General features: G+C 41.6%; 1 protein-coding gene across 1 annotated transcript; it reads left to right on the forward strand.

Annotated features, from left to right (window-relative positions):
• Positions 1-742: 742 nt before the first annotated feature.
• Positions 743-20,183, forward strand: LOC106651252 (dynein beta chain, ciliary). The gene is made up of 32 exons (XM_014369692.1): positions 743-1,028; positions 2,800-3,063; positions 3,142-3,374; positions 3,448-4,120; positions 4,205-4,632; positions 4,713-4,954; positions 5,032-5,299; positions 5,369-6,230; positions 6,294-6,648; positions 7,013-7,284; positions 7,344-7,724; positions 7,789-7,937; positions 8,786-9,031; positions 9,091-9,619; positions 9,695-10,259; positions 10,328-12,721; positions 12,781-13,142; positions 13,254-13,730; positions 13,790-14,054; positions 14,119-14,468; positions 14,536-14,798; positions 14,864-15,160; positions 15,226-15,395; positions 15,470-15,773; positions 16,057-16,526; positions 17,020-17,574; positions 17,787-18,087; positions 18,154-18,435; positions 18,510-18,939; positions 19,022-19,593; positions 19,672-19,820; positions 19,889-20,183. Exons 1-32 carry the CDS (start codon positions 743-745, stop codon positions 20,181-20,183), a joined length of 13,689 nt encoding a protein of 4,562 aa, XP_014225178.1.
• Positions 20,184-21,226: the final 1,043 nt, after the last annotated feature.

The following is a 21,226-nucleotide window of genomic DNA, read 5'->3' on the forward strand; positions in this document are numbered from 1 at the left end:
ACGACAGACGCGTATGATTTTATCAAGCTTGCCGGATTCGCCAGGAATATCTGTATATTGCTGTCTTGTTAAACGTATCGCTGCGCTGGAGTGAATTTCAGAGTTTCCCAGTAACAACCGTTGGTCTCTTAAAGTAAGGTTTGTAGACAATTTTTAAGTGCAATAATTTCCCAGTGAACTTTATGACGATAAAAAAAAGTATTTATCGGAAGAATTTTATCATAATCATTATTGTTTACGTAAATAAAAAGTTTTTTGATAAAAATTATTGACTTTCTTGCACTCAATAAAATACATCCTTTATGAAATTGGAAAATATTGGAATACATTCTGAGATAGAAAATGCACATTATCCAATAATGCAATAAATTTTATGTAATTTTTTTTTATTTTTCATTTGACGTTATTTCCAAGCGAGGAGAGTAAATTCGATTACGCCCCTCCGGAACGTTTTCAAGGCAACCGTTGCTATAGTAAGAGTTCCTCCTGAGCGCGCGTGAAGTTTGACTTGGGTTCTAAAGTATTTTCATCTCAAAGTGATATGTACTTTTGTATAATTTTAAACTTGAAGGGAGAAGACCGCGCTCGAGGAGAAAAAAAGTCCATCCGTTGGAAGAGCGAGATTAAAATATTTCATGAAATACATGAATGCACCTGCTTTATCAAATGATCGAAAATTAAGTTATCAATCCACGCTGAAAATAAATTAAAAATTATTTAATGCAATCGTTGTAGAACAAAAATGTCAGACGACGGCGGCGGTGGTGACGGCAGTAGCGATTTCAGCAGCGACGACGATGGCATCTTTGGCATCGCCAACAGCCGCTCGCTGGACGAGGTACAGCCGCTGCCGCTCATACGAAATCCCGAGGATGCCGAGAAACTCGAGGAATTCCAGAAGCTGCTGCGATCGATGATGGACTCGAGAGCCGGTTCGCTCGAGGATGACGAGCCCCTGGCAATACCACCGCGACCACCGCCGGCGACGGCCTCCAGCCCGGAGCAGAGCCAGGCCGCCGCAGCTGCAGGTATCGTACACGATAAAGTGAACAAAAAAAACAGCAACAACATTTTTTTTCGTTTCGCTCCAACTTGAAAACAAAAACAAGAAAAAAGAGTACGATAACATGCCAAGCGAAATTGCTCGGGCTATTTTCTCCCTGTGTATGAGTTAAACTTTTTCTACAGGCAGTAGTAAAAACATATACGCAGAAGTAAAAACACGTATGTACGCACACGTAGGGTCAATAAAAGGGCTCTCGTACGAATGCTTGTGCAAATGGGGAAAATCTTTGCACAAAAAGCTTCATGGAAACTTATAACCTGTTGAGAAGCTGAACACACCAAAGTTTCCAGGGTAAATTACCCCGCAATATGAACCAGACGTCGAATAGCACAAAAAAGCTGTTTTTGTAGCTGCAACTTGCTATGGTCCTCCTGGAGTCTTTGACTTCATTTTTCGTATGAATATAATACAAGCAGTATAAGAAGTATATTTCGTGATAAAAAACGAAATTTTATTTTACAAAATAATTTAAACAACTCAAAAAAGTTATTAATTAATAAATTTAACGCGATAAAAGATATTGTCACGAGAACATTAGAACAAATGCCTGAACATTCTTTATTTTGTTAACGCTTTACTGAAAACCCGTTGTCGGCACGCAATTTATCTAATTTCTATGAAATGTGCAGGTGAGTAAGCCAAAGTGTAGTTTCTAAATTAAACTCATAAAACGACCACGAATTCAGCGCAGCGCGCGCTTGCGGTTATTTCGGCTGGTGCGGTGCAAGCTCTCGAAATCTGCGATAAAAAAGCTTGCGACAAGGGAGCATTATGCTAGGGTGCGGAAATATTTTATGCGAAATAGGTTTACTATCGAAATCCATTCAATCGAGTTTTTTTTTATATTTCAATAAAATTGTATCGTTAAAAAAATGTTTAATTAAGGGATATAAATAACAATTGAAGCGTTTTATCATTATTCAAAAAAAAAAAGAAAGAAAAGAAACAGAAAATTGTCTGTAACGTAAAGTTTTTACATGATTTTTACATGATTTACCATTGAAAAGTTTCTCGATGTTGTAACACGTCGACTTCAATCATCGTCGCTTCCGCAGTTCTTTGGCCTGGACGTGCAGTAGATTCGCCTTCAAAACTTTATGGCATCGATTTTCGCAAGAAAAAACTCAATTGATTATCCTCGATCCATCTAGGCGTGATAAATTATTATCGTCAACGGCTCCTCGCAGGCAGTAGAGTCGGTGCGTTCGAGACGATTATGTGTGCCCCGGTGGTGGTCGACGCTGCCCGAAAGCTCGCTGCGGAATAAAAGCTGTATTGGGTAGAAAAAAGCGCCGAATCACGATTATATCCTTGCCAATATTTATCGCTCGGAATCTAGCGAGCTACTGCGGGAAACTCTATCGATGCTGGCTTGTGCTTGCTTGCGTCGCGTGCGGCGCAGTGCCACATGCACACACATATACAAAAACGTACATGTAGCCAAGCGTAGCAATCGCGGATATAATCGCGTGTCTCTTGCATGACAATATACACCGGGACAAAGCGAAGGAGTCGTAAAACGTTGCTGGGGTAAAGGGAAATAGAGAAAGAGAGAGAGAAGCCTCGTTGCCGTGGTACACGAGCCCATACGTACGCGAGTGTGTGGGAGGTAACTTGCCTCGACTCGACCTGTCTCGAGAGTAGCTATTGCAGTCGTTATCGTCGAGCCTTTGGCGCATTGATATTTTTTTTTCCTTTATATTTTGCGCGAATTCATGTGAACGCGCCAGCAGCAGCCGAGGCCGCGGCCAACAGCGCGAACAACATGGAATCGGCACCGGGCGATCAGAGGCTCGACTATCTCGGCGCGATCGTTCAGAAGTCCCTGAAACTCAAGCCGGAAAAATGGGGCCGCCTACTCATGACCGAGGAGTATCGGAATTTCGTCTTCGATTTTCTCGACAACGCCGTTCCGGCTGCGCTCTTCGTCGTGCTCACTCCGAACGCTCAGCTGGTGCCGTCCTGCGGCTTTCCCATACCCTGTCAGAGGACCAAAGGTACGTCACGCAAAATTTGCGCACACAGATTTGCTCGAGAGGAATACTCCATGCTACGTTGAATGTCGATCATCACAGGTGTTTACGCGATAAAGATGCGCATCGCGCCGATTCCCAAAGACAAGGAGGCCTGCGCGTCGATGCTACTGACCGGAGACTTGTCGCATCGGGTGGTCGACGAGCTCGCCACCATAGTCGATAACATATTCGCGCCGTTGCTCTGCAAAGTGGAAAATCATCGCGACTTGCCGACCGTCGCTGTGCAAGACATTTCTAGACACGTACATTCCTTGCGCGGTACTCTTTATCAGGTATATGGCGCTAGATCAACGAACCAAGCGATGTTTACATTTGTACGGTTGATCACGTGCAAAAATTTAACAGGTAAAGGGTCAAGTGAACGGCAGAACGGTTTTACCGATGCCCGCGGGCTTGGAAAAAGTCTCCGAAGTCGAGCGAACGATAATCGAGGAGGGACCGGAGGCCGCCGATCTCTACCTGAAAAGTGCCATCGAGGGCGTCGTCATCAAGTGGGCCTATCTGGTCAACGACGTGGTCACGCACGAGTCGAGCGCCGCCTTCGAAAACGGCCAGAATCCGACTCCCTACGTCGAGCTCGATTATTGGTCGACCAGACTCGCCAACTTGAGGTACATTTTCGAGCAGCTTCGCGAGGACAGAGTTCGCAAGATGGCGGTGATACTGGAGAAGACCGACAGCGCTTACTATCCGTGCTTCAAGACCTTGTTCTCCAACGTCGTGTCCTCGCTGACCGAAGCCAAAGAGATATCTTTGTACTTGTCTCCGCTCGGTAAGGTTTTCAAGCAGGTGGAAGAAATCGATTTCGCCGAGGCCAAACCCATCATGGCCAGTTTGATACACATGATCGGTTTGGCTTGGTCCAATTCTCGATACTACCAGAGCTCGTCCAAACTGATAATCATGCTGAGAATGGTCTCGAATTTGCTCATCCAGGAGGCCAGGAGTTTTCTCGACCCCTCGCTGATTTTTCAGAGCGACGTCGACGAAGCACAGCAACGCGTCCAAATTTCCAAAGGTTATTTTTTTTCTCATTCCCATGCAGCGCTCCATCGATCTAGCGATAATATCCACGCGATAAAACTCGATTGTCTTTCGTCAGACGTACTGGAAGAATTCAAGCGTCAATTCGATTTGCACAAGAACAAACCCGGCCTGAGGGACGACGTGCCCGTGTGGACGTTCAATCCGAGCGCCGTGTTCGGTCGGCTCAACGCCTTCCTCAAGCGGCTGAACGACATCGAGTGGCTGTTCGACACGATGCTCGAGTTCTCGAAATTGGAAAAGATCGAGCTCGGCGGTACGCAGGGTCGCTCGCTCAGCACGCGCATAATGGGCGTCTTCAAGGAGTTCCAGCAGCTGTTCACGGCCTTCACGTCGCGCTCGACCGACGTGCTCGAGCCCGACGACCAGTCCTTCATCCAGGATTGCCGAAAGTTCGCCGCTTCCATCGTCGATCTCGACAGCAAGATGGCCGCCATACTCTGTCAAGCCTTCGACGACTGCAACAATCTCGAGAGTGCGTTCAAGGTCGGTAAAACTGTATTCGATGGAACACGTCGTTCAAATTATTCGGTTGCATGACCCTTGCACTCGTTCGACCCTTGCAGCTGATCAATATAGCCGGTAGCGTACTCGACCGTCCAGTCATTCGGGACCAATTCACCAAACGCTACGGTCGCATCGTCGAGCTGCTCAAGGCCGAGATGAGCGTCGTGGAGAATCTGTTCGATCGGGGCTCGCTGAATCTCATGACGGATTTGCCGCCTCTCGCCGGTGCTCTTCAGTACACGAGTATGCTGAAGCAACGTATCGATCTGCCCGTGCAGGCTTTCAAGTCGTTGCAACATCCGTTCGTATAAACAAATTACCGCCAATTACGAGGCTCCAAGTCGAGTTGATTTTTATACGCTCGCTTTACACGCGCAGAGTTGCCGAGAGCGACGAGGGAAAATGCATTTTGCAGCGCTATGAGACGCTTTACGCTAGGCTCAACGACAAGCAAAGGGTACTATTTATGGAGTGGGTCAAGGCAGTTCCTACGTACGTCGACGTTGGCTTGAACATGCCTCTGCTGAAAAAGGATCAAGTGTCTTTGCTCACGTTGAACTTCGATCAGGAGCTATTCGCTATTTTGAAAGAGGTCAATTACCTTAAACAAATGTGTCACGATAACATTCCAAAGGAAGCTTTAGACGTAAGTATTTCAAGTGCATTTTTACACTTGTACAAATTTATCGATCACTCTCGTATTTGTTTTCGTTAGGTCGCCGAAATGTCCGAAACTTTCCGCAAATTCAGAACACTTCTGACTGGTACTGTGACATCTTACAATGATATTCGACGTACGTGCCGTAGAGTCGAATTCAATCTGATAGAGAAGGAAATAGCTCGGATCGACACGCTCATCGAGCGCGGCCAGAATGAGTTACGTTGGAACTCCGAGGGTTTGCTCGACTACATGACGGAACTCAACGGTTTGGTCCAAGATCTTTACTGCCGGGTCAAGCTGACCCAAGCGAATGTCGAGAAGATCCGCAACATTATCGAGCCTTGGACAAAAGTGCCGCTCATCGAACGAAAAGATCGTCGTAAACATGCCCTGCTGTCGATCGAGGACCGAGCCGAAAAGGTCGCCAAGAGGTACGCGGAAATTCGTAAGGCGGCCGAGCATATAGAGCTCCTGTTAGCGGAAAACAAGAAACTCTTCGAGATCAAGGACGATGAAGACGAATCCTGGCGAGCCTACGTCAAATACGTCGACAAGATCGTCGTCGAGTGTCTGCGCAAGTCCGTCGGTTGCTCGCTTGGCTATCTCGCTGAAAATATGGACCCTACCTCCAAGAACGAGCCACTGCTTGAGGCGCGTCTGGAACTCAGGGAGCCGGACTTATTTTTTATCCCGTCGCTGGAACCTGACGATCCCGATGGTTTGGATCAATTGCTGAGCAGTCTCTTAGACGATATCATAGGAATGGCAAGACTGTTGCCGAGGCTTAAAGCTGACGAGGATTCTTATGCCGATGAATTGGAAAAAGATGAAGATATCAACGGAATGAAAACAGAAATACTTACAGCTGTTGCCAAAGCTGTTGAAGAGGCCTCTGATTTTTGTGGAGTTTTCGAAGGTGTACTTTTAAAATTCATGCATTTTACATCATAGAATTTTAATCTACTTCCTTGTTTTCTAGGATATTCATATTTATGGTTGGAAGATAGAGAAGTAACCATGCACCAATTTCTCGATTACAGTAGGCAATTGACCATGGAAGAAATCGAAATGATAACAGCATTTGATCCCAAGGCCCCATCAAAAAATCCTCCGAAAATGGAGCAGTTTCGCGAACAAATAGATCTTTACGAGAGTCTTTATACCGAAGTTGAAGAAATTAGCTCATCTAAAATATTTTGTGTTTGGTTTCGTGTCGATTTAAGACCATTCCAACAATCACTACTGAATACCATTTGTAAGTGGTCGAGTATGTTCAAAAAATACTTGGTAGAACGAGTGACGAGCAGCCTATCGGATCTTGGAGCTTTCATCAGGTAAAACATTCTATTGCTGTTCAAAATATTTACATTAAAATTTATGTAAAGGTAAAGGATAGTATATTTCTTCCACGTCATTCAATTCAATTTTATAAATTTTTATCTTCAAAATTAAAGTGACTTAAATTGAATTTTAATATTGAAATTTTTTGTTTTTGTTGTAAAATTATGCTTTTACAAGTCTTTTTACTTTAGACCCATGAAACATGTTTCCAATAACGTTTTAAAAACTTCTTTATAACGTTTTTAATATCTTTTCAGATTTTTTAATAAACTTCATTTTGATCTTTTAAATATGGTTTAAAGAACGCTAAAATTAAAATTTTTTTATTGAATTTAAATAAAATTTTAATGTACTTAGGTTGGCTGATGAAGGTTTACTTCAACAAGTACAACCCGGTGACTATACAGGTTTAGTGAGCATAATGGGATTTTTAATGCAAGTAAAAGAAAGACAACCAATTACCGACGAAATGTTTCAACCTTTACAAGAAACGATCGAACTTTTGAAGTTTTATGACCAAGATATTCCGGAAGAAGTTAATGTCCTTTTGCAGGAGCTTCCAGATCAATGGCTGAATACTAAAAAGTTAGCCTTGACAGTAAAACAACAAGTAGCCCCACTACAAGCAGGTAACTACTGATAAAATATATTATTTTTTTGTTCAATATATCAATTTGATTATTTTCAGGTGAAGTCGCCAGAATTCGTGCTCGAATATCTGCGTTCGATACGACAATCATTCAATATCGTGAAGCCTTTAGGCGCTATGGATTTTTCAAGTACGACTGCGAGGATCCTTACGCACAACTCGATGAGGCGCATAAAGAAATTACTCTGTTAGAAACCCAAATGCGTGATATACAAGAATCGGCCTCCCTATTCGAGGTCCTCGTCCCCGAATTTAAACAGCTGAAGCAGTGCAGAAAAGAACTCAAGATGCTCAAGCAGTTGTGGGATTACGTGAATATCGTGAGGAGTAGCATCGAGGGTTGGAAAACTACGCCATGGAAAAAGATCGACGTCGAGAATATGGACATCGAGAGTAAAAAATTTGCCAAAGAAATAAGAGGTAATTTATTGTTCACATCGAATCTAATTGTAAAAAGAAAAAAATTTATAATTTGTAATTGAAGGTTTGGATAAGGAAATGCGACCTTGGGATACGTACATAATGCTTGAAGCTACCGTGAAGAATATCCTTACGTCGCTGAGAGCTGTTGGCGAGTTGCAGAATCCAGCAATTCGAGAAAGACACTGGTTGCAATTGATGAAGAGCACGAAGGTAGCTTCAAAATTGTCCATGACAAAACAAGAATTGTACATAATCAATTTGCCTGACAGCAAAGACCTTTTCTTAATAGACAATAGGAGATATCATTCGAAAACTTATAACATCTAAATCAATTATACATTTCTAATTTTTCATACTGTACATAATCATCATACGTTTTAAAATAAGTTTTATTTTTCGTTTTCACATAAAAAACCGAATTGTAAATAATATAGTTAGTTGCACTGCTGTAAATATGCTATGAATGTTACAGAAATTGGGCGACATGACTCCAGAGATGACCGTAAGTTCAATGTACATACAGAGCACATTAAGATTTAGTTATAATTTAGTTGCAACTTTTTTCTTCAATAGTAAATATAAAAATAATAAGCTTCAGGCATGTTTAAATATTATTAATTAGAATACTTAAATAGACCGTAGTCTTAGTTTATTCAATTACATTTTTATAACTGATCATTCACACACCATGCACATCATGTATCAACATCAAATGCAATTTATTTACTTGTTGACAAACCAATAGAATTTTACTTTCAAAGAAAAAATTGATAAATTAAATATTTTCATTTCACATCGTCGGTTACATCAATCATTCATTATGTATGCAAATCTTTGTATTATTAAATATTGGTAAAAATAAAGCATATGCAAATATGTAAAGCTTTGAATCAATTCATTCATCCTAAAATTCATCATTCACTGAAATTTTCTATTCAACTGAATTAATAATTATTAACACTGTAGGTCAATCAGCATGTGACTTAAGTATAATTATAATTTTTACATAATTAGTTGAATTCATAAACAATTAGAGAAATATGATGAAATAAACATAGGTTGAGTTCGTGATGGATGATGCAACTACATTGGCTGATTTGTTGGAACTAAATTTACATGATTGCGAAGAAGAAGTCAAAAATATTGTTGATAAAGCTGTCAAAGAAATGTCAATGGAAAAATATCTTAGAGAACTAAATGTGACATGGTCTGGAATGGAGTTTGAAAAAGAAGTTCATCAACGAACTGGGGCAACATTACTTCGAGCCAGTGAAGAATTAATCGAGAGTCTTGAAGAAAATCAGGTCAGAATATTATAATAAAAATATTGAAAAAATAATATTTTAAACTAAATTTTTTACAGGTTCAATTACAAAATTTAATAACGTCGAAGTTTATAGCCCATTTTTTGGACGAAGTTTCTTGCTGGCAAAAAAAGTTAAGCATAGCTGACCAAGTAACGACGATTTGGTTTGAAGTGCAACGCACTTGGACTCATTTAGAAAGTATATTCATGTCCTCGGAGGACATTCGAAAGCAGCTTCCAGTTGACGCCGAGAGATTCGATCGCATCGATCAGCAATTCAAGCATATGACTCATGAAATGGCAAAAACTCCGAACGTTGTCGAAGCTACAAACAAAGAAGGTTTGGTTGGTACTTTAGATATTTTGCAGAAAGAGTTAGTTCTATGTGAAAAAGCTTTGGCAGAGTATTTAGAAACGAAAAGATTAGCGTTTCCGAGATTTTATTTCGTTTCATCTAGCGATCTGCTGGATGTACTTTCGAATGGTAATCAACCCGAAATTGTAGCTAAACACTTGATAAAATTATTTGACTCAATGGCAAGACTTCGCTTTCACGAGGATAATACCAAGCCTGAAAAGATAGTTGGTAAGTACCTAACAAAAGTAAAGTAATCAAATCATTGTAGATATTTTTTTATGTGCCATTAACTTTATGACTCAGGTATGTTTGCCAAAGACGGGGAATACGTTGAATTTACAAATTTTGAAATGGTCTGTGAGGGTGCAGTTGAAGTCTGGCTCAATAGGTTGCAAAACGCTATGCGAGTATCCATCCGCCATTACTTTCAAGACGCCGTAATAGCGTACGAGGATAAGCCCCGAGAACAGTGGTTGTTCGATTATCCAGCTCAAATTTCACTTTGCGGAACTCAAGTTTGGTGGACGACTGAGCTGAACGCCGCTTTTGCCAGACTCGAGGAAGGTTACGATAACGCCTTGAAAGATTACTTGAAAAAGCAGATATCCCAACTGAGCACACTCATAACATTATTACTCGGAGAGCTTAACAAAGGAGATCGGCAGAAGATCATGACGATTTGTACGATTGATGTTCATTCTCGAGATGTTGTAGCTAAACTGGTACAGTCTAAAGTAGAGACGGCTCAGGCTTTTCAATGGCAGAGTCAACTCAGACATAGATGGGATGAAAAAGAGAAAGATTGTTTTGCCAATATTTGTGATGCTCAGTTCAGGTATTCTCACGAATATTTGGGTAATACTCCAAGGTATCAGATAGATCTCTCAATAGTGCATCAATTTTTCTGTAAAAACTGAACTAATCATTTATTTTCAGATTAGTAATAACTCCTTTGACCGATAGATGTTACATAACGTTAACCCAATCACTTCATCTCGTCATGGGCGGTGGCCCAGCGGGACCAGCTGGTACTGGTAAAACTGAAACGACCAAAGATTTAGGACGTGCTCTTGGCATAATGGTGTATGTATTCAATTGTTCCGAACAAATGGATTATAAATCTTGCGGCAATATTTACAAAGGCCTTGCTCAAACGGGTGCTTGGGGTTGTTTTGATGAGTTCAACAGAATATCCGTGGAAGTATTATCGGTAGTAGCCGTTCAAGTGAAATCCGTTCAAGATGCCATAAAAGATAAAAAGACTATCTTTAATTTTATGGGAGATATGATAAAGTTGACTCCATCGGTTGGAATTTTTATCACAATGAACCCCGGATACGCCGGTAGAACTGAACTTCCGGAAAACTTAAAAGCTCTTTTTAGGCCTTGTGCTATGGTAGTACCCGATTTTGAGCTAATCTGCGAAATCATGTTAGTCGCTGAAGGTTTTCAAGATGCTCGAGTTCTCGCAAGAAAATTCATTACCTTATACACTCTTTGCAAAGAATTACTCTCAAAACAAGATCACTATGATTGGGGCTTGAGAGCCATCAAATCTGTTCTCGTAGTAGCTGGAAGCTTGAAACGCGGTGATCCAGGCCGCCCAGAAGAAGAAGTTTTGATGCGAGCCCTTCGTGACTTCAATATTCCGAAAGTGGTGTCTGATGATTTGCCGGTTTTCATGGGTCTAATTGCTGATCTTTTTCCTGCTCTCGATGTGCCACGAAAAAGAGATATTGAATTCGAGAAAACTGTGAAAGCAGCTGCTACAGACTTATTTTTGCAACCAGAAGATGGTTTTATACTGAAAGTGGTTCAATTGGAAGAGCTATTAGAGGTCAGACATTCTGTTTTCATCGTGGGTTCAGCTGGTTGCGGCAAAACCCAAGTTTGGAAAACGCTATTTCGGACCTATCAGAATATTAAAAGGAAACCGATATTTAATGATCTGAACCCAAAAGCTGTAACAAATGATGAATTGTTTGGTATCATTAATCCTGCGACTCGAGAGTGGAAAGATGGTTTGTTTTCCGTATTGATGCGAGATCAAGCCAATCTCGGGGGTGATAATCCAAAATGGATTGTATTGGATGGCGATATAGATCCAATGTGGATCGAGTCTTTGAATACGGTCATGGACGATAATAAAGTTTTAACTTTGGCGAGCAATGAAAGAATTGCATTGACACCATCAATGAGATTAGTTTTTGAAATTTCAAATCTGCGAACTGCAACGCCGGCAACGGTCTCGCGTGCAGGTATTTTGTACATTAATCCTCAAGATTTAGGCTGGAATCCTTACGTCACCAGTTGGATCGAAACAAGAAGTTCGCCTTCTGAAAAATCAAATTTGGTCATCCTCTTTGATCGATATATTCCTATTTGTTTAGAAACAGTCAAAGTGAGATTCAAGAAAATTACACCCATTGCCAACATGGCACATATAGAAATGCTTTGCCATCTTTTAACTTGTTTGTTGACTCCGGAGCTGACCATGAATGAATTCTCCAAAGATCACTACGAGATCTATTTTGTTTTCGCGGCAGTTTGGGCATTTGGTTCCGCAATGTTTCAAGATCAAACCATCGACCATCGCGTTGAATTTAGCAAGTGGTGGTGTAATGAGTTCAAGCAAATTAAATTCCCGGCTCAAGGAACGGTTTTCGATTACTATATTGATCCTGAAACTAAAAATTTTCTTCCATGGACGGAACGTTTGCCGAAATTTGAACTGGATGCTGATTTACCTTTACAGGCAGTTTTAGTTCACACGGCTGAGTCAATTCGTATCCGTTACTTTCTAGATTTATTAATGGAAAAAAAATTTCCGGTAATGCTGGTGGGACCCGCAGGTAGCGGCAAAACTGTATCAGTAGCTGAGAAACTCCTTCAACTACCTGAAAATTTTACCGTGACAAATGTACCTTTCAATTTTTACACGTCATCCGAAATGCTCCAAAAAATTTTAGAAAAGCCATTGGAGAAAAAAGCTGGCCGAAATTACGGCCCACCCGGAAATAAAACAATGATTTATTTTATCGACGACATGAACATGCCAGAAGTTGACGCTTACGGTACTGTTCAACCACATACGTTGATAAGGCAACACTTGGATTACAATCACTGGTACGATAGAACAAAACTTACTTTGAAAGACATTCACAATTGTCAATATGTGAGTTGCATGAATCCTACAGCTGGTTCATTTACGATCAATCCAAGACTGCAGAGACACTTTGCAGTTTTTGCTGTCAGTTTTCCCAATTCAGAATCTCTTACTACTATTTATGCATCGATACTTTCTCAACATTTAGCGAACGTTGAACACAGGTAATGATTATGATGTAACACTAATTAATCAGTTGATTCCAAATACTAAATAATTTCAGATTTCCACTGATCATCACCGAAATCTGTGGTCCCATTGTCCAAGCTTCATTGCAATTACACCACAGATGTGCCCAAGTTTTCTTACCAACGGCGACAAAATTCCACTACATTTTTAATCTAAGGGATTTATCCAATTGTTTTCAAGGGCTACTTTTCAGTGGTAACGAATGTCTTCAAATTCCATCGGATTTTGTGAGACTGTGGATGCACGAGACTCATCGAGTATACGGTGACAAATTGACCGATGAAAAAGATATCGAATCTTTCACTAAGTTTCAAGTAGATATTCTGAAGAAAAACGTCGAAGAAATCGATGAAAGTGCTATTTTCGAAAAACCAAATATTTATTGTCATTTTGCAGGTAAATTTCAATTATCATTGATTATTTCGTTTGCTACTCTAATTTATCGCTACATATCACTCAGCTTACTGTAAAGACAAGTATTCTGTTTATTAATCGATCATATTTTAGGTGGAGTGGGCGAACCCAAATACATGCCCGTAAAAGATTGGCCCAGCTTGCATCGATTACTGACGGAAGCTCTGGTGAGCTACAATGATTTAGTCTCGGCAATGAATTTGGTATTATTCGAAGATGCCATGATGCACGTGTGTCGAATAAATCGAATACTAGAGTCACCTCGAGGAAGCGCATTACTCGTGGGAGTCGGAGGTTCTGGCAAGCAGAGTCTCGCGCGTTTGGCTGCCTTTATTAGCTCCTTGGAAGTCTTTCAAATTCAACTGCGTAAGGGTTACGGCATATCAGATTTGAAATTAGAACTTGCCGCTCTGTATTCCAAATCTGGTCTGAAGAACATCGGAATTATGTTTTTAATGACAGATGCACAAGTACCGAACGAGCATTTTTTGGTCTTGATCAACGATATGCTCGCTTCAGGAGAAATCCCTGATTTATTTCCAGAGGACGAAGTTGAAAATATAATTGCCAGTGAGTTGATGGTTAACGAATTTAAAAAAATTCGTCGATCTATTTAAATATATTTTTAGGCGTTCGAAATGAAGTAAAAGGAGCTGGTATCTTGGACACTCGAGAAAACTGCTGGAAATTCTTCATTGACCGAGTGCGTCGTCAACTTCGAATCGTACTCTGTTTCTCGCCTGTTGGGTCGACTTTGCGCGTTCGATCTCGTAAATTTCCAGCTATCATCAATTGCACTGCGATCAATTGGTTCCATGAATGGCCACAAGAGGCGCTCATGTCGGTCTCCAAAAGATTCTTACAAGAACTCGTGGAATTGCCTGAAACATACCTGTAAAAACATTTGCTTAGAATTAATAACATAAAAATAATTTTTAAATTTCTCACTTTTTTATAGGGAATCTGTGGCGAAATTTATGGCTCATGCACACACAACAGTTAATTCAGCGAGCAAACAATATTTGGCCAGTGAAAGACGATACAACTATACCACACCGAAATCTTTTCTGGAGCAAATCAGTTTGTACACCAAATTACTTCGAAATAAATCGAAAGAGCTTAAAGGCAGAGTAGAAAGACTGGAAAATGGCTTGGCGAAATTGAGATCCACCGCTGTTCAAGTTGATGATTTGAAGAAAAAATTAGCCGTTCAAGAGATAGAACTGCAACAGAAGAACGAAGCAGCTGACACCCTGATTGCTATAGTCGGCGTAGAAACAGAGAAGGTTCAAAAAGAAAAAGCTTTAGGTAACTCTATCTGACGAAATTGATAAAATCGAATAAATAAATTCAACTTTTTTCAATATTTTTGCAGCCGATGAGGAAGAGGCAAAAGTAGCCATGATTGCTGAAGAGGTATCGAAAAAACAAAAAGACTGTGAAGCTGATTTATTGAAAGCAGAACCAGCTTTGGTTGCAGCTCAAGAGGCTCTGAATACTTTGAATAAAGCAAATTTGACTGAATTAAAATCGTTCGGCTCACCACCGGGTGTTGTGACCAACGTCACGGCCGCTGTGATGGTTCTGCTAGCTCCCAATGGAAAAATTCCCAAAGATCGAAGCTGGAAAGCGGCCAAGGTATGAACAAAATTACTATTTTGTTTTCTGAATTATACTCTTCGATTTTAAATTTTTCATTCTAGATAACAATGGCCAAAGTCGATGCTTTCCTCGATGCATTAATCAATTACGATAAGGAGAATATTCATCCGGAAGTCATAAAATCGATTCAACCTTATTTAAAGGATTCCGAGTTCGAGCCTGATTTCGTGAAAACGAAATCAGCCGCTGCCGCAGGTTTGTGCGCGTGGGTTATTAATATAATCAAATTTTACGAAGTGTTTTGCGACGTCGAACCGAAACGCAAAGCTTTAGCACAGGCTAATGCCGAATTGGCCGCGGCTCAGGAAAAATTGGCTGGTATCAAGAGGAAAGTTGCGGTAAGTAATTTTAGATACTCCTGAAATACAAACTATTTTACAAGTGATTATATTGTTTGATACAGTCACTAGAGGATCAATTGGCTAAATTGACAGCTGACTTCGAGCAGGCCACAGCGGAAAAGTTAAAATGTCAGCAAGAAGCAGATGCGACCAATGCGACGATTGCTTTGGCTAATCGTCTAGTCGGAGGCTTGGCATCTGAAAACGTTCGATGGGCCGATTCAGTGGCAAAGTACTGAATGAATTTTACACGTTCAAAGCTCTCTTGTCGTTCAAAGTTTTTTATATACGATACTGTTTTTCAAGTCTCATGCAGCAAGCATCGACGCTCCCTGGTGATGTGCTATTAGTCACTGCTTTCATCTCGTACGTCGGCTGCTTCACCAAACAATTCCGACTCGATCTCGTGAACAAGCAGTGGCTGAATTTTTTACGCACCGTCGAGCCAATCGTACCTATCACTGATGGTCTCGATCCTTTGACATTATTGACCGACGACACACAGATTGCCAAATGGAATAACGAAGGGTTGCCGAACGATCGGATGTCTACTGAAAATGCCACTATTTTGACTAATTCGGATCGGTGGCCGTTGATGATCGATCCACAAGTAATGTTCTATTACTGCACGATTACTTAATATAGTATATTTTGCAACAAGTGCGCGAAGCAGTTGACTCATCCAGGAGTTGTTTTCACCCGAGCGTAGCGAGGGTGCAAAGACTCCTGGGTGAGTCAACTTCCTCGCGGACTAGTTGCAAACGATATTTTTTAACTCTGCTTGCGAGAAACTAGGGTTTTCTGACGCTTTAAGGTTAGAAAACCCGTGTTTCGCGCACGCAGTGTTAAAAAAATGATTATGTAATCATGGTTTCTTTTCATTGAATACGTAGCTTCAAGGAATCAAATGGATAAAACAAAAGTACGGAGACACTTTGAACGTTATTCGTCTCGGTCAACGAGGCTATTTGGATGTTATCGAGCAGTCATTGGCAGCCGGCGCGATAGTCCTCATAGAAAACATTGGCGAGCACGTCGATCCAGTGCTCGACTCTCTGCTCGGACGTAATCTCATAAAAAAAGGCAAAGCTCTGAAGATCGGGGACAAAGAAGTCGAGTACAATTCGAATTTCCGATTAATTCTGCACACAAAACTGGCGAATCCTCATTACAAACCGGAGATGCAGGCTCAGACGACTTTGATTAATTTCACCGTAACTCGAGATGGCTTGGAGGATCAGCTGCTGGCAGAGGTCGTCAAAGCTGAACGGCCGGATCTCGAAGAGTTGAAGGCGGATTTGACTAGACAACAGAATGACTTCAAGATTACCTTAAATAGCCTTGAAGACTCATTACTATCTAAGTTAGCACGCATTTTTCTTCTCGTCTAACGAAGACGATCTTCGCTTTTAATATGGACAAGAAAATCCTTCTTCTCGAAATGCGGCGAAAAATATCCTCTTTTTGAAAGTGCAGCGGATAAAACACTTTTTGGTTTAGAAGGAAAATTTTATTAAAATTCCAATTTATTCTGTATCTAAATGAAAAATGAAAATTCCGTTTCACCCGTGAATCGTGATAAAGCTTTGTCATAAAATTTTGTGGCCATTCGAGTTCGCAGAGAATCAGAAGCGTACATATTACGAGTGTTGCCCAGTTTCCCCTCATCCCACTTTCTTGCCAAGCAAATGAATGTACTATTCTTGCGGTAGTTGGAAAAAAGGATTTTTTTCGCAGTAATTTTTGATCGGAAGATTTTCTTGTTAAGTACCGGCGTTATTATTATTTTCCTTTACCCTCTTTCCCTGTTCGAGTCAAGTATTTTCCGATGAAATTATTTAATCTCTCTTGCTTAGGCTATCATCAGCAGGAGCCAACGTACTGGGTGACACGGCGCTCGTGGAAAATCTCGAGACGACTAAGAAAACGGCCGCCGAGATAGAGTGCAAAGTGACGGAGGCCAGGGAGACGTCGAAAGAGATCGACACGGCGCGCGAGTTTTACCGTCCGGCTGCAGCGCGCGCCTCCCTGCTTTACTTCATCCTCAACGACTTGAACACCATCAATCCGATCTATCAGTTCTCCCTGAAAGCCTTCAGCGTCGTGTTCCAGAAGGCCGTGCTGAAGGCCGTGCCGGCGGCCGACGTCGCGGGCCGCGTGACCAATCTCATCGAGTGCATCACCTACTCGGTCTTCATGTACACGAGCCGGGGCCTCTTCGAGTGCGACAAGCTCATCTTCGCCTCGCAGATGGCCTTCCAGGTGCTGCTCGCGCGCGAGGAGATCAACGTCGTGGAGTTGGACTTTCTGCTGCGCTTTCCCATCACGCCTCACGTTACCTCGCCCGTCGATTTTCTCACCAACACCAGCTGGGGAGGCATACGCAGCTTGGCTTCAAGAGACGAGTTCAGGTATCATCGTATTCTCTCTATTTACACGTAGCTGACTTTTTTTGGGAGTTTTAACTTCACAAGTACAATCTGCTCATTAGCAGACAGTTTCAGATTTAACCACTAGATGTTTGAATAAAAAAATAACATTTTGCACGTATGCGCCATTGTAATATAGGGGCAACTATTCTTTTTGAGTAGAAATTGGCCCTATCTTAGATATTTTCCCGCAGGAACTTGGATCGGGACATCGAAACGTCGTCGAAGCGTTGGAAAAAGCTCGTCGAGTGCGAGTGCCCGGAGCGCGAGAAATTCCCTCAAGAGTGGAAAAACAAGTCAGCCATACAGAGATTGTGCATGCTGAGAGCTCTGCGCCCCGATCGAATGACTTATGCCATCGCCGCTTTCATCGAGGAAAAGCTGGGGCCGCGCTACGTCGAAAGCCGCACGGTCGAATTCGCCAAATCCTTCGAGGAAACCAGCCCATCGACGCCGATTTTTTTTATACTTTCACCTGGAGTCAATCCTCTGAAGGTATGTCGTCAATTTATTTTTTCGTTTTTCCTAACTGATTTCGATAAAATTTTAATAAAAATACAGGATGTGGAGGATTTGGGTCGACGATTAGGATTCACATCGGATGCACAAAATTTCCACAACGTTTCGTTAGGACAAGGACAAGAAAGTGTGGCCGAACAGGCGATGGACGTGGCATCTAAAAAAGGCCACTGGGTCGTGTTGCAAAACATACATCTGGTGAAAAAATGGCTGCCGCTGCTGGAGAAAAAGTTAGAAGTCGCATCCGAGGGCTCGCACGAAGATTATCGAGTTTTCATGAGCGCCGAACCTGCCAGTACACCAGCAGGCCACATTATACCCCAGGTTAATTTATTCGTCGATGATTTCGACTTTTTTGTCTCGAATAAATTAATTTTACTAATTTTACAAATTTGTAGGGTATTCTTGAATCGTCGATAAAAATCACGAACGAGCCGCCCACGGGCATGCAGGCGAATTTGCACAAAGCTCTGGATAACTTCACGCAAGAAACTCTGGAGATGTGCAGCAAGGAGGCCGAGTTTAAAGTAATACTATTTTCGCTCTGCTACTTTCACGCCGTCGTGGCAGAGCGACGAAAATTCGGACCCCAGGGCTGGAATAAAATATACCCCTTCAACGTGGGTGATTTGAACATAAGCGTGCACGTTTTGCACAACTATCTGGAGGCGAGCGCCAAGATCCCCTGGGAGGACCTGCGATATCTTTTCGGCGAAATAATGTACGGAGGTCATATTACGGACGACTGGGATCGACGACTGTGCGTGTCTTACTTGGAGGAGCTCATGCAGCCGGATCTCGTTGACGGGGAGCTTCAGCTCGCGCCGGGTGAGCTTTTCAATTCGTCGCATAAAATATTTATGCGTTGCTGTAAAATTGTCAAATACTATGCTCTTGACTTTATACGCAGGCTTCCTCGCCCCACCCAACACGGATATGGTCGGCTTTCATACGTACATCGACGAGGCTCTACCCGCCGAATCTCCGTATCTGTATGGCTTGCATCCGAACGCCGAGGTCGGTTTCTTGACCACGAGCTCGGAAAATCTATTCAGGACCGTCTTCGAGATGCAGCCCAGAGACGCGGGCAGCTCGGGCGGCCAAACCGTCACTAGGGAGGACAAAGTCAAACAGATCCTCGACGAGATCCTGGAAAAATTGCCCGAGGAGTTCAACATGGTCGAGATAATGGGCAAAGTGGAGGAACGCACGCCCTACGTGATCGTGGCCTTTCAGGAGTGCGAGCGCATGAACTATTTAACGAACGAAATCAAGCGATCGCTGCGCGAACTGGATCTCGGTTTGAAGGGCGAGTTGACCATCACCTCGGACATGGAGGACCTGGAGACTGCCCTATTTCTCGATCAAATCCCTCAAACTTGGACTCAGCGAGCTTACCCGTCGCTGCTGGGCTTGACCGCTTGGTTCGTCGATTTGCTGCTCAGAATTCGCGAATTAGAGAGCTGGTCGACAGACTTTGTCGTAAGATTTTTATTATTTTACCTGTACGATTTGTATCTTAAATATACTTTATCGACCCGAGACCTATTATGTTTTTAGTTGCCTGCATCGGTGTGGCTGGCCGGGTTTTTTAATCCGCAGTCGTTGTTAACGGCCATTATGCAATCAACGGCTCGCAGGCACGAGCTACCTCTCGACAAAATGTGTCTACAGTGCGACGTCACGAAGAAAAATAAAGAAGAATTTACGTAAGTAGAGCCCCGACCAACATTACGAATTGGCAGCTGTAAGCTGTTTTTTTTTTTTTTTTTTACAGAACGGCACCTCGCGACGGAGCTTACGTACACGGCATATTCATGGAAGGAGCTAGATGGGACGTCTCAGCCGGTATAATAGTCGACTCGCGACCGAAGGAGCTGTTTCCCGCGATGCCGGTCATCAATATACGTGCCATAACCCAAGACAAGCAGGATTTGCGTAACATGTACGAGTGTCCAGTTTACAAGACTCGAACCCGTGGCCCGACTTACGTTTGGACCTTCAATTTAAAGACTAAAGACAAGTCGGCCAAGTGGACCTTGGCCGGTGTAGCTTTGCTTCTGCAGACTTGAAGCGATGTGTCGTTTCGGCTTTTAATGAAACTTTCTATGTACCTACGCTCTTACTTCGTGTGCAAAATAATAAAAGTTTGGTATTGCCTTGAAGAAAGTACTTAAGGTTTGGTATTCATGAGGAAACCCCGAATAAAAGTATCGTTGCGACGAGCTAGCATACAAGCATGAAAAAATCAATAAACTCGTTGGGTAGATAGCTTCTTTATTCGACAGACCTCGTAGTGGCCCCTTCGATTTCGTTATGAACCAAGACTAATTTTCACTTCATGTTTCTCTCAAATTTTTACTTATTTCTTGTAAAGAAAAAGTTAAGAATTAAAAACTAATTGTAACGATAAATAAACAAAAAATATATACATAACAATAATACACGTCCTTGTATAAATTTATTTATAACTTGAATTCGATAACACATTTATTGAAAGATTGCAGATGTGTATCGGGACTGATAAATTCGTATAAAAATACAAACAAATAACAATAATAAAATTTTTTATAAAATATCAGGAAATTATCTTTATATCTTCTTAGAAGTTCAAGTTGAATGGGAAAACCGAGATTTGTAATGGTGGGTATTTCGACTGATCGAAAAACATCGGAATATCGCTTAGAGACTTTATAAAAAAACTTTTACAGCTTCATAAATGTAAATTTATTCTTAAACTCGAACTATATAATTGATAATTTTAATTTTAGTTTTGCCTAAAATAAAATACTATACTTATTAATTTCATTGCTAGACCACCTCGATCAAAAGCAATAGGACGTTTTCATTCATAGTAAGTCTAGCAATTGTAAAAAAACTCTCACTCATAATTGATGAAGTAATTAAGTCACTCCTTTAAACTTCAACGTTCGGATTCCATAAAAAAGTAAAAAATCATATCCAGTCATTTACGCTAGCAGCAGCCGATGAAAAGACTATTAAGTGCTTGTCTCGCGAGCTTCAGCTGAAAACATGCTTGAAAGATATGACAAAAGAATTTTTAAATTAGACGTCGCAAAAGTGGTGAACTTAATGGCAGTTTTGTTAGACAGCG

Source organism: Trichogramma pretiosum, unplaced genomic scaffold (assembly GCF_000599845.2).
Source record: "Trichogramma pretiosum strain Unisexual culture from Peru unplaced genomic scaffold, Tpre_2.0 scaffold54, whole genome shotgun sequence".
Classification (NCBI taxonomy): Eukaryota; Metazoa; Arthropoda; class Insecta; order Hymenoptera; family Trichogrammatidae; genus Trichogramma; species Trichogramma pretiosum.

Coding starts and splice junctions, on each gene's coding strand:
- LOC106651252 (XM_014369692.1), top strand. CDS start 743: ATGTCAGACGACGGCGGCGGTGGTGACGGCAGTAGCGATTTCAGCAGC. Junction 4,121..4,204: donor ACGCGTCCAAATTTCCAAAG/GTTATTTTTTTT, acceptor GTCTTTCGTCAG/ACGTACTGGAAGAATTCAAG. Junction 13,143..13,253: donor TATTTATTGTCATTTTGCAG/GTAAATTTCAAT, acceptor ATCATATTTTAG/GTGGAGTGGGCGAACCCAAA.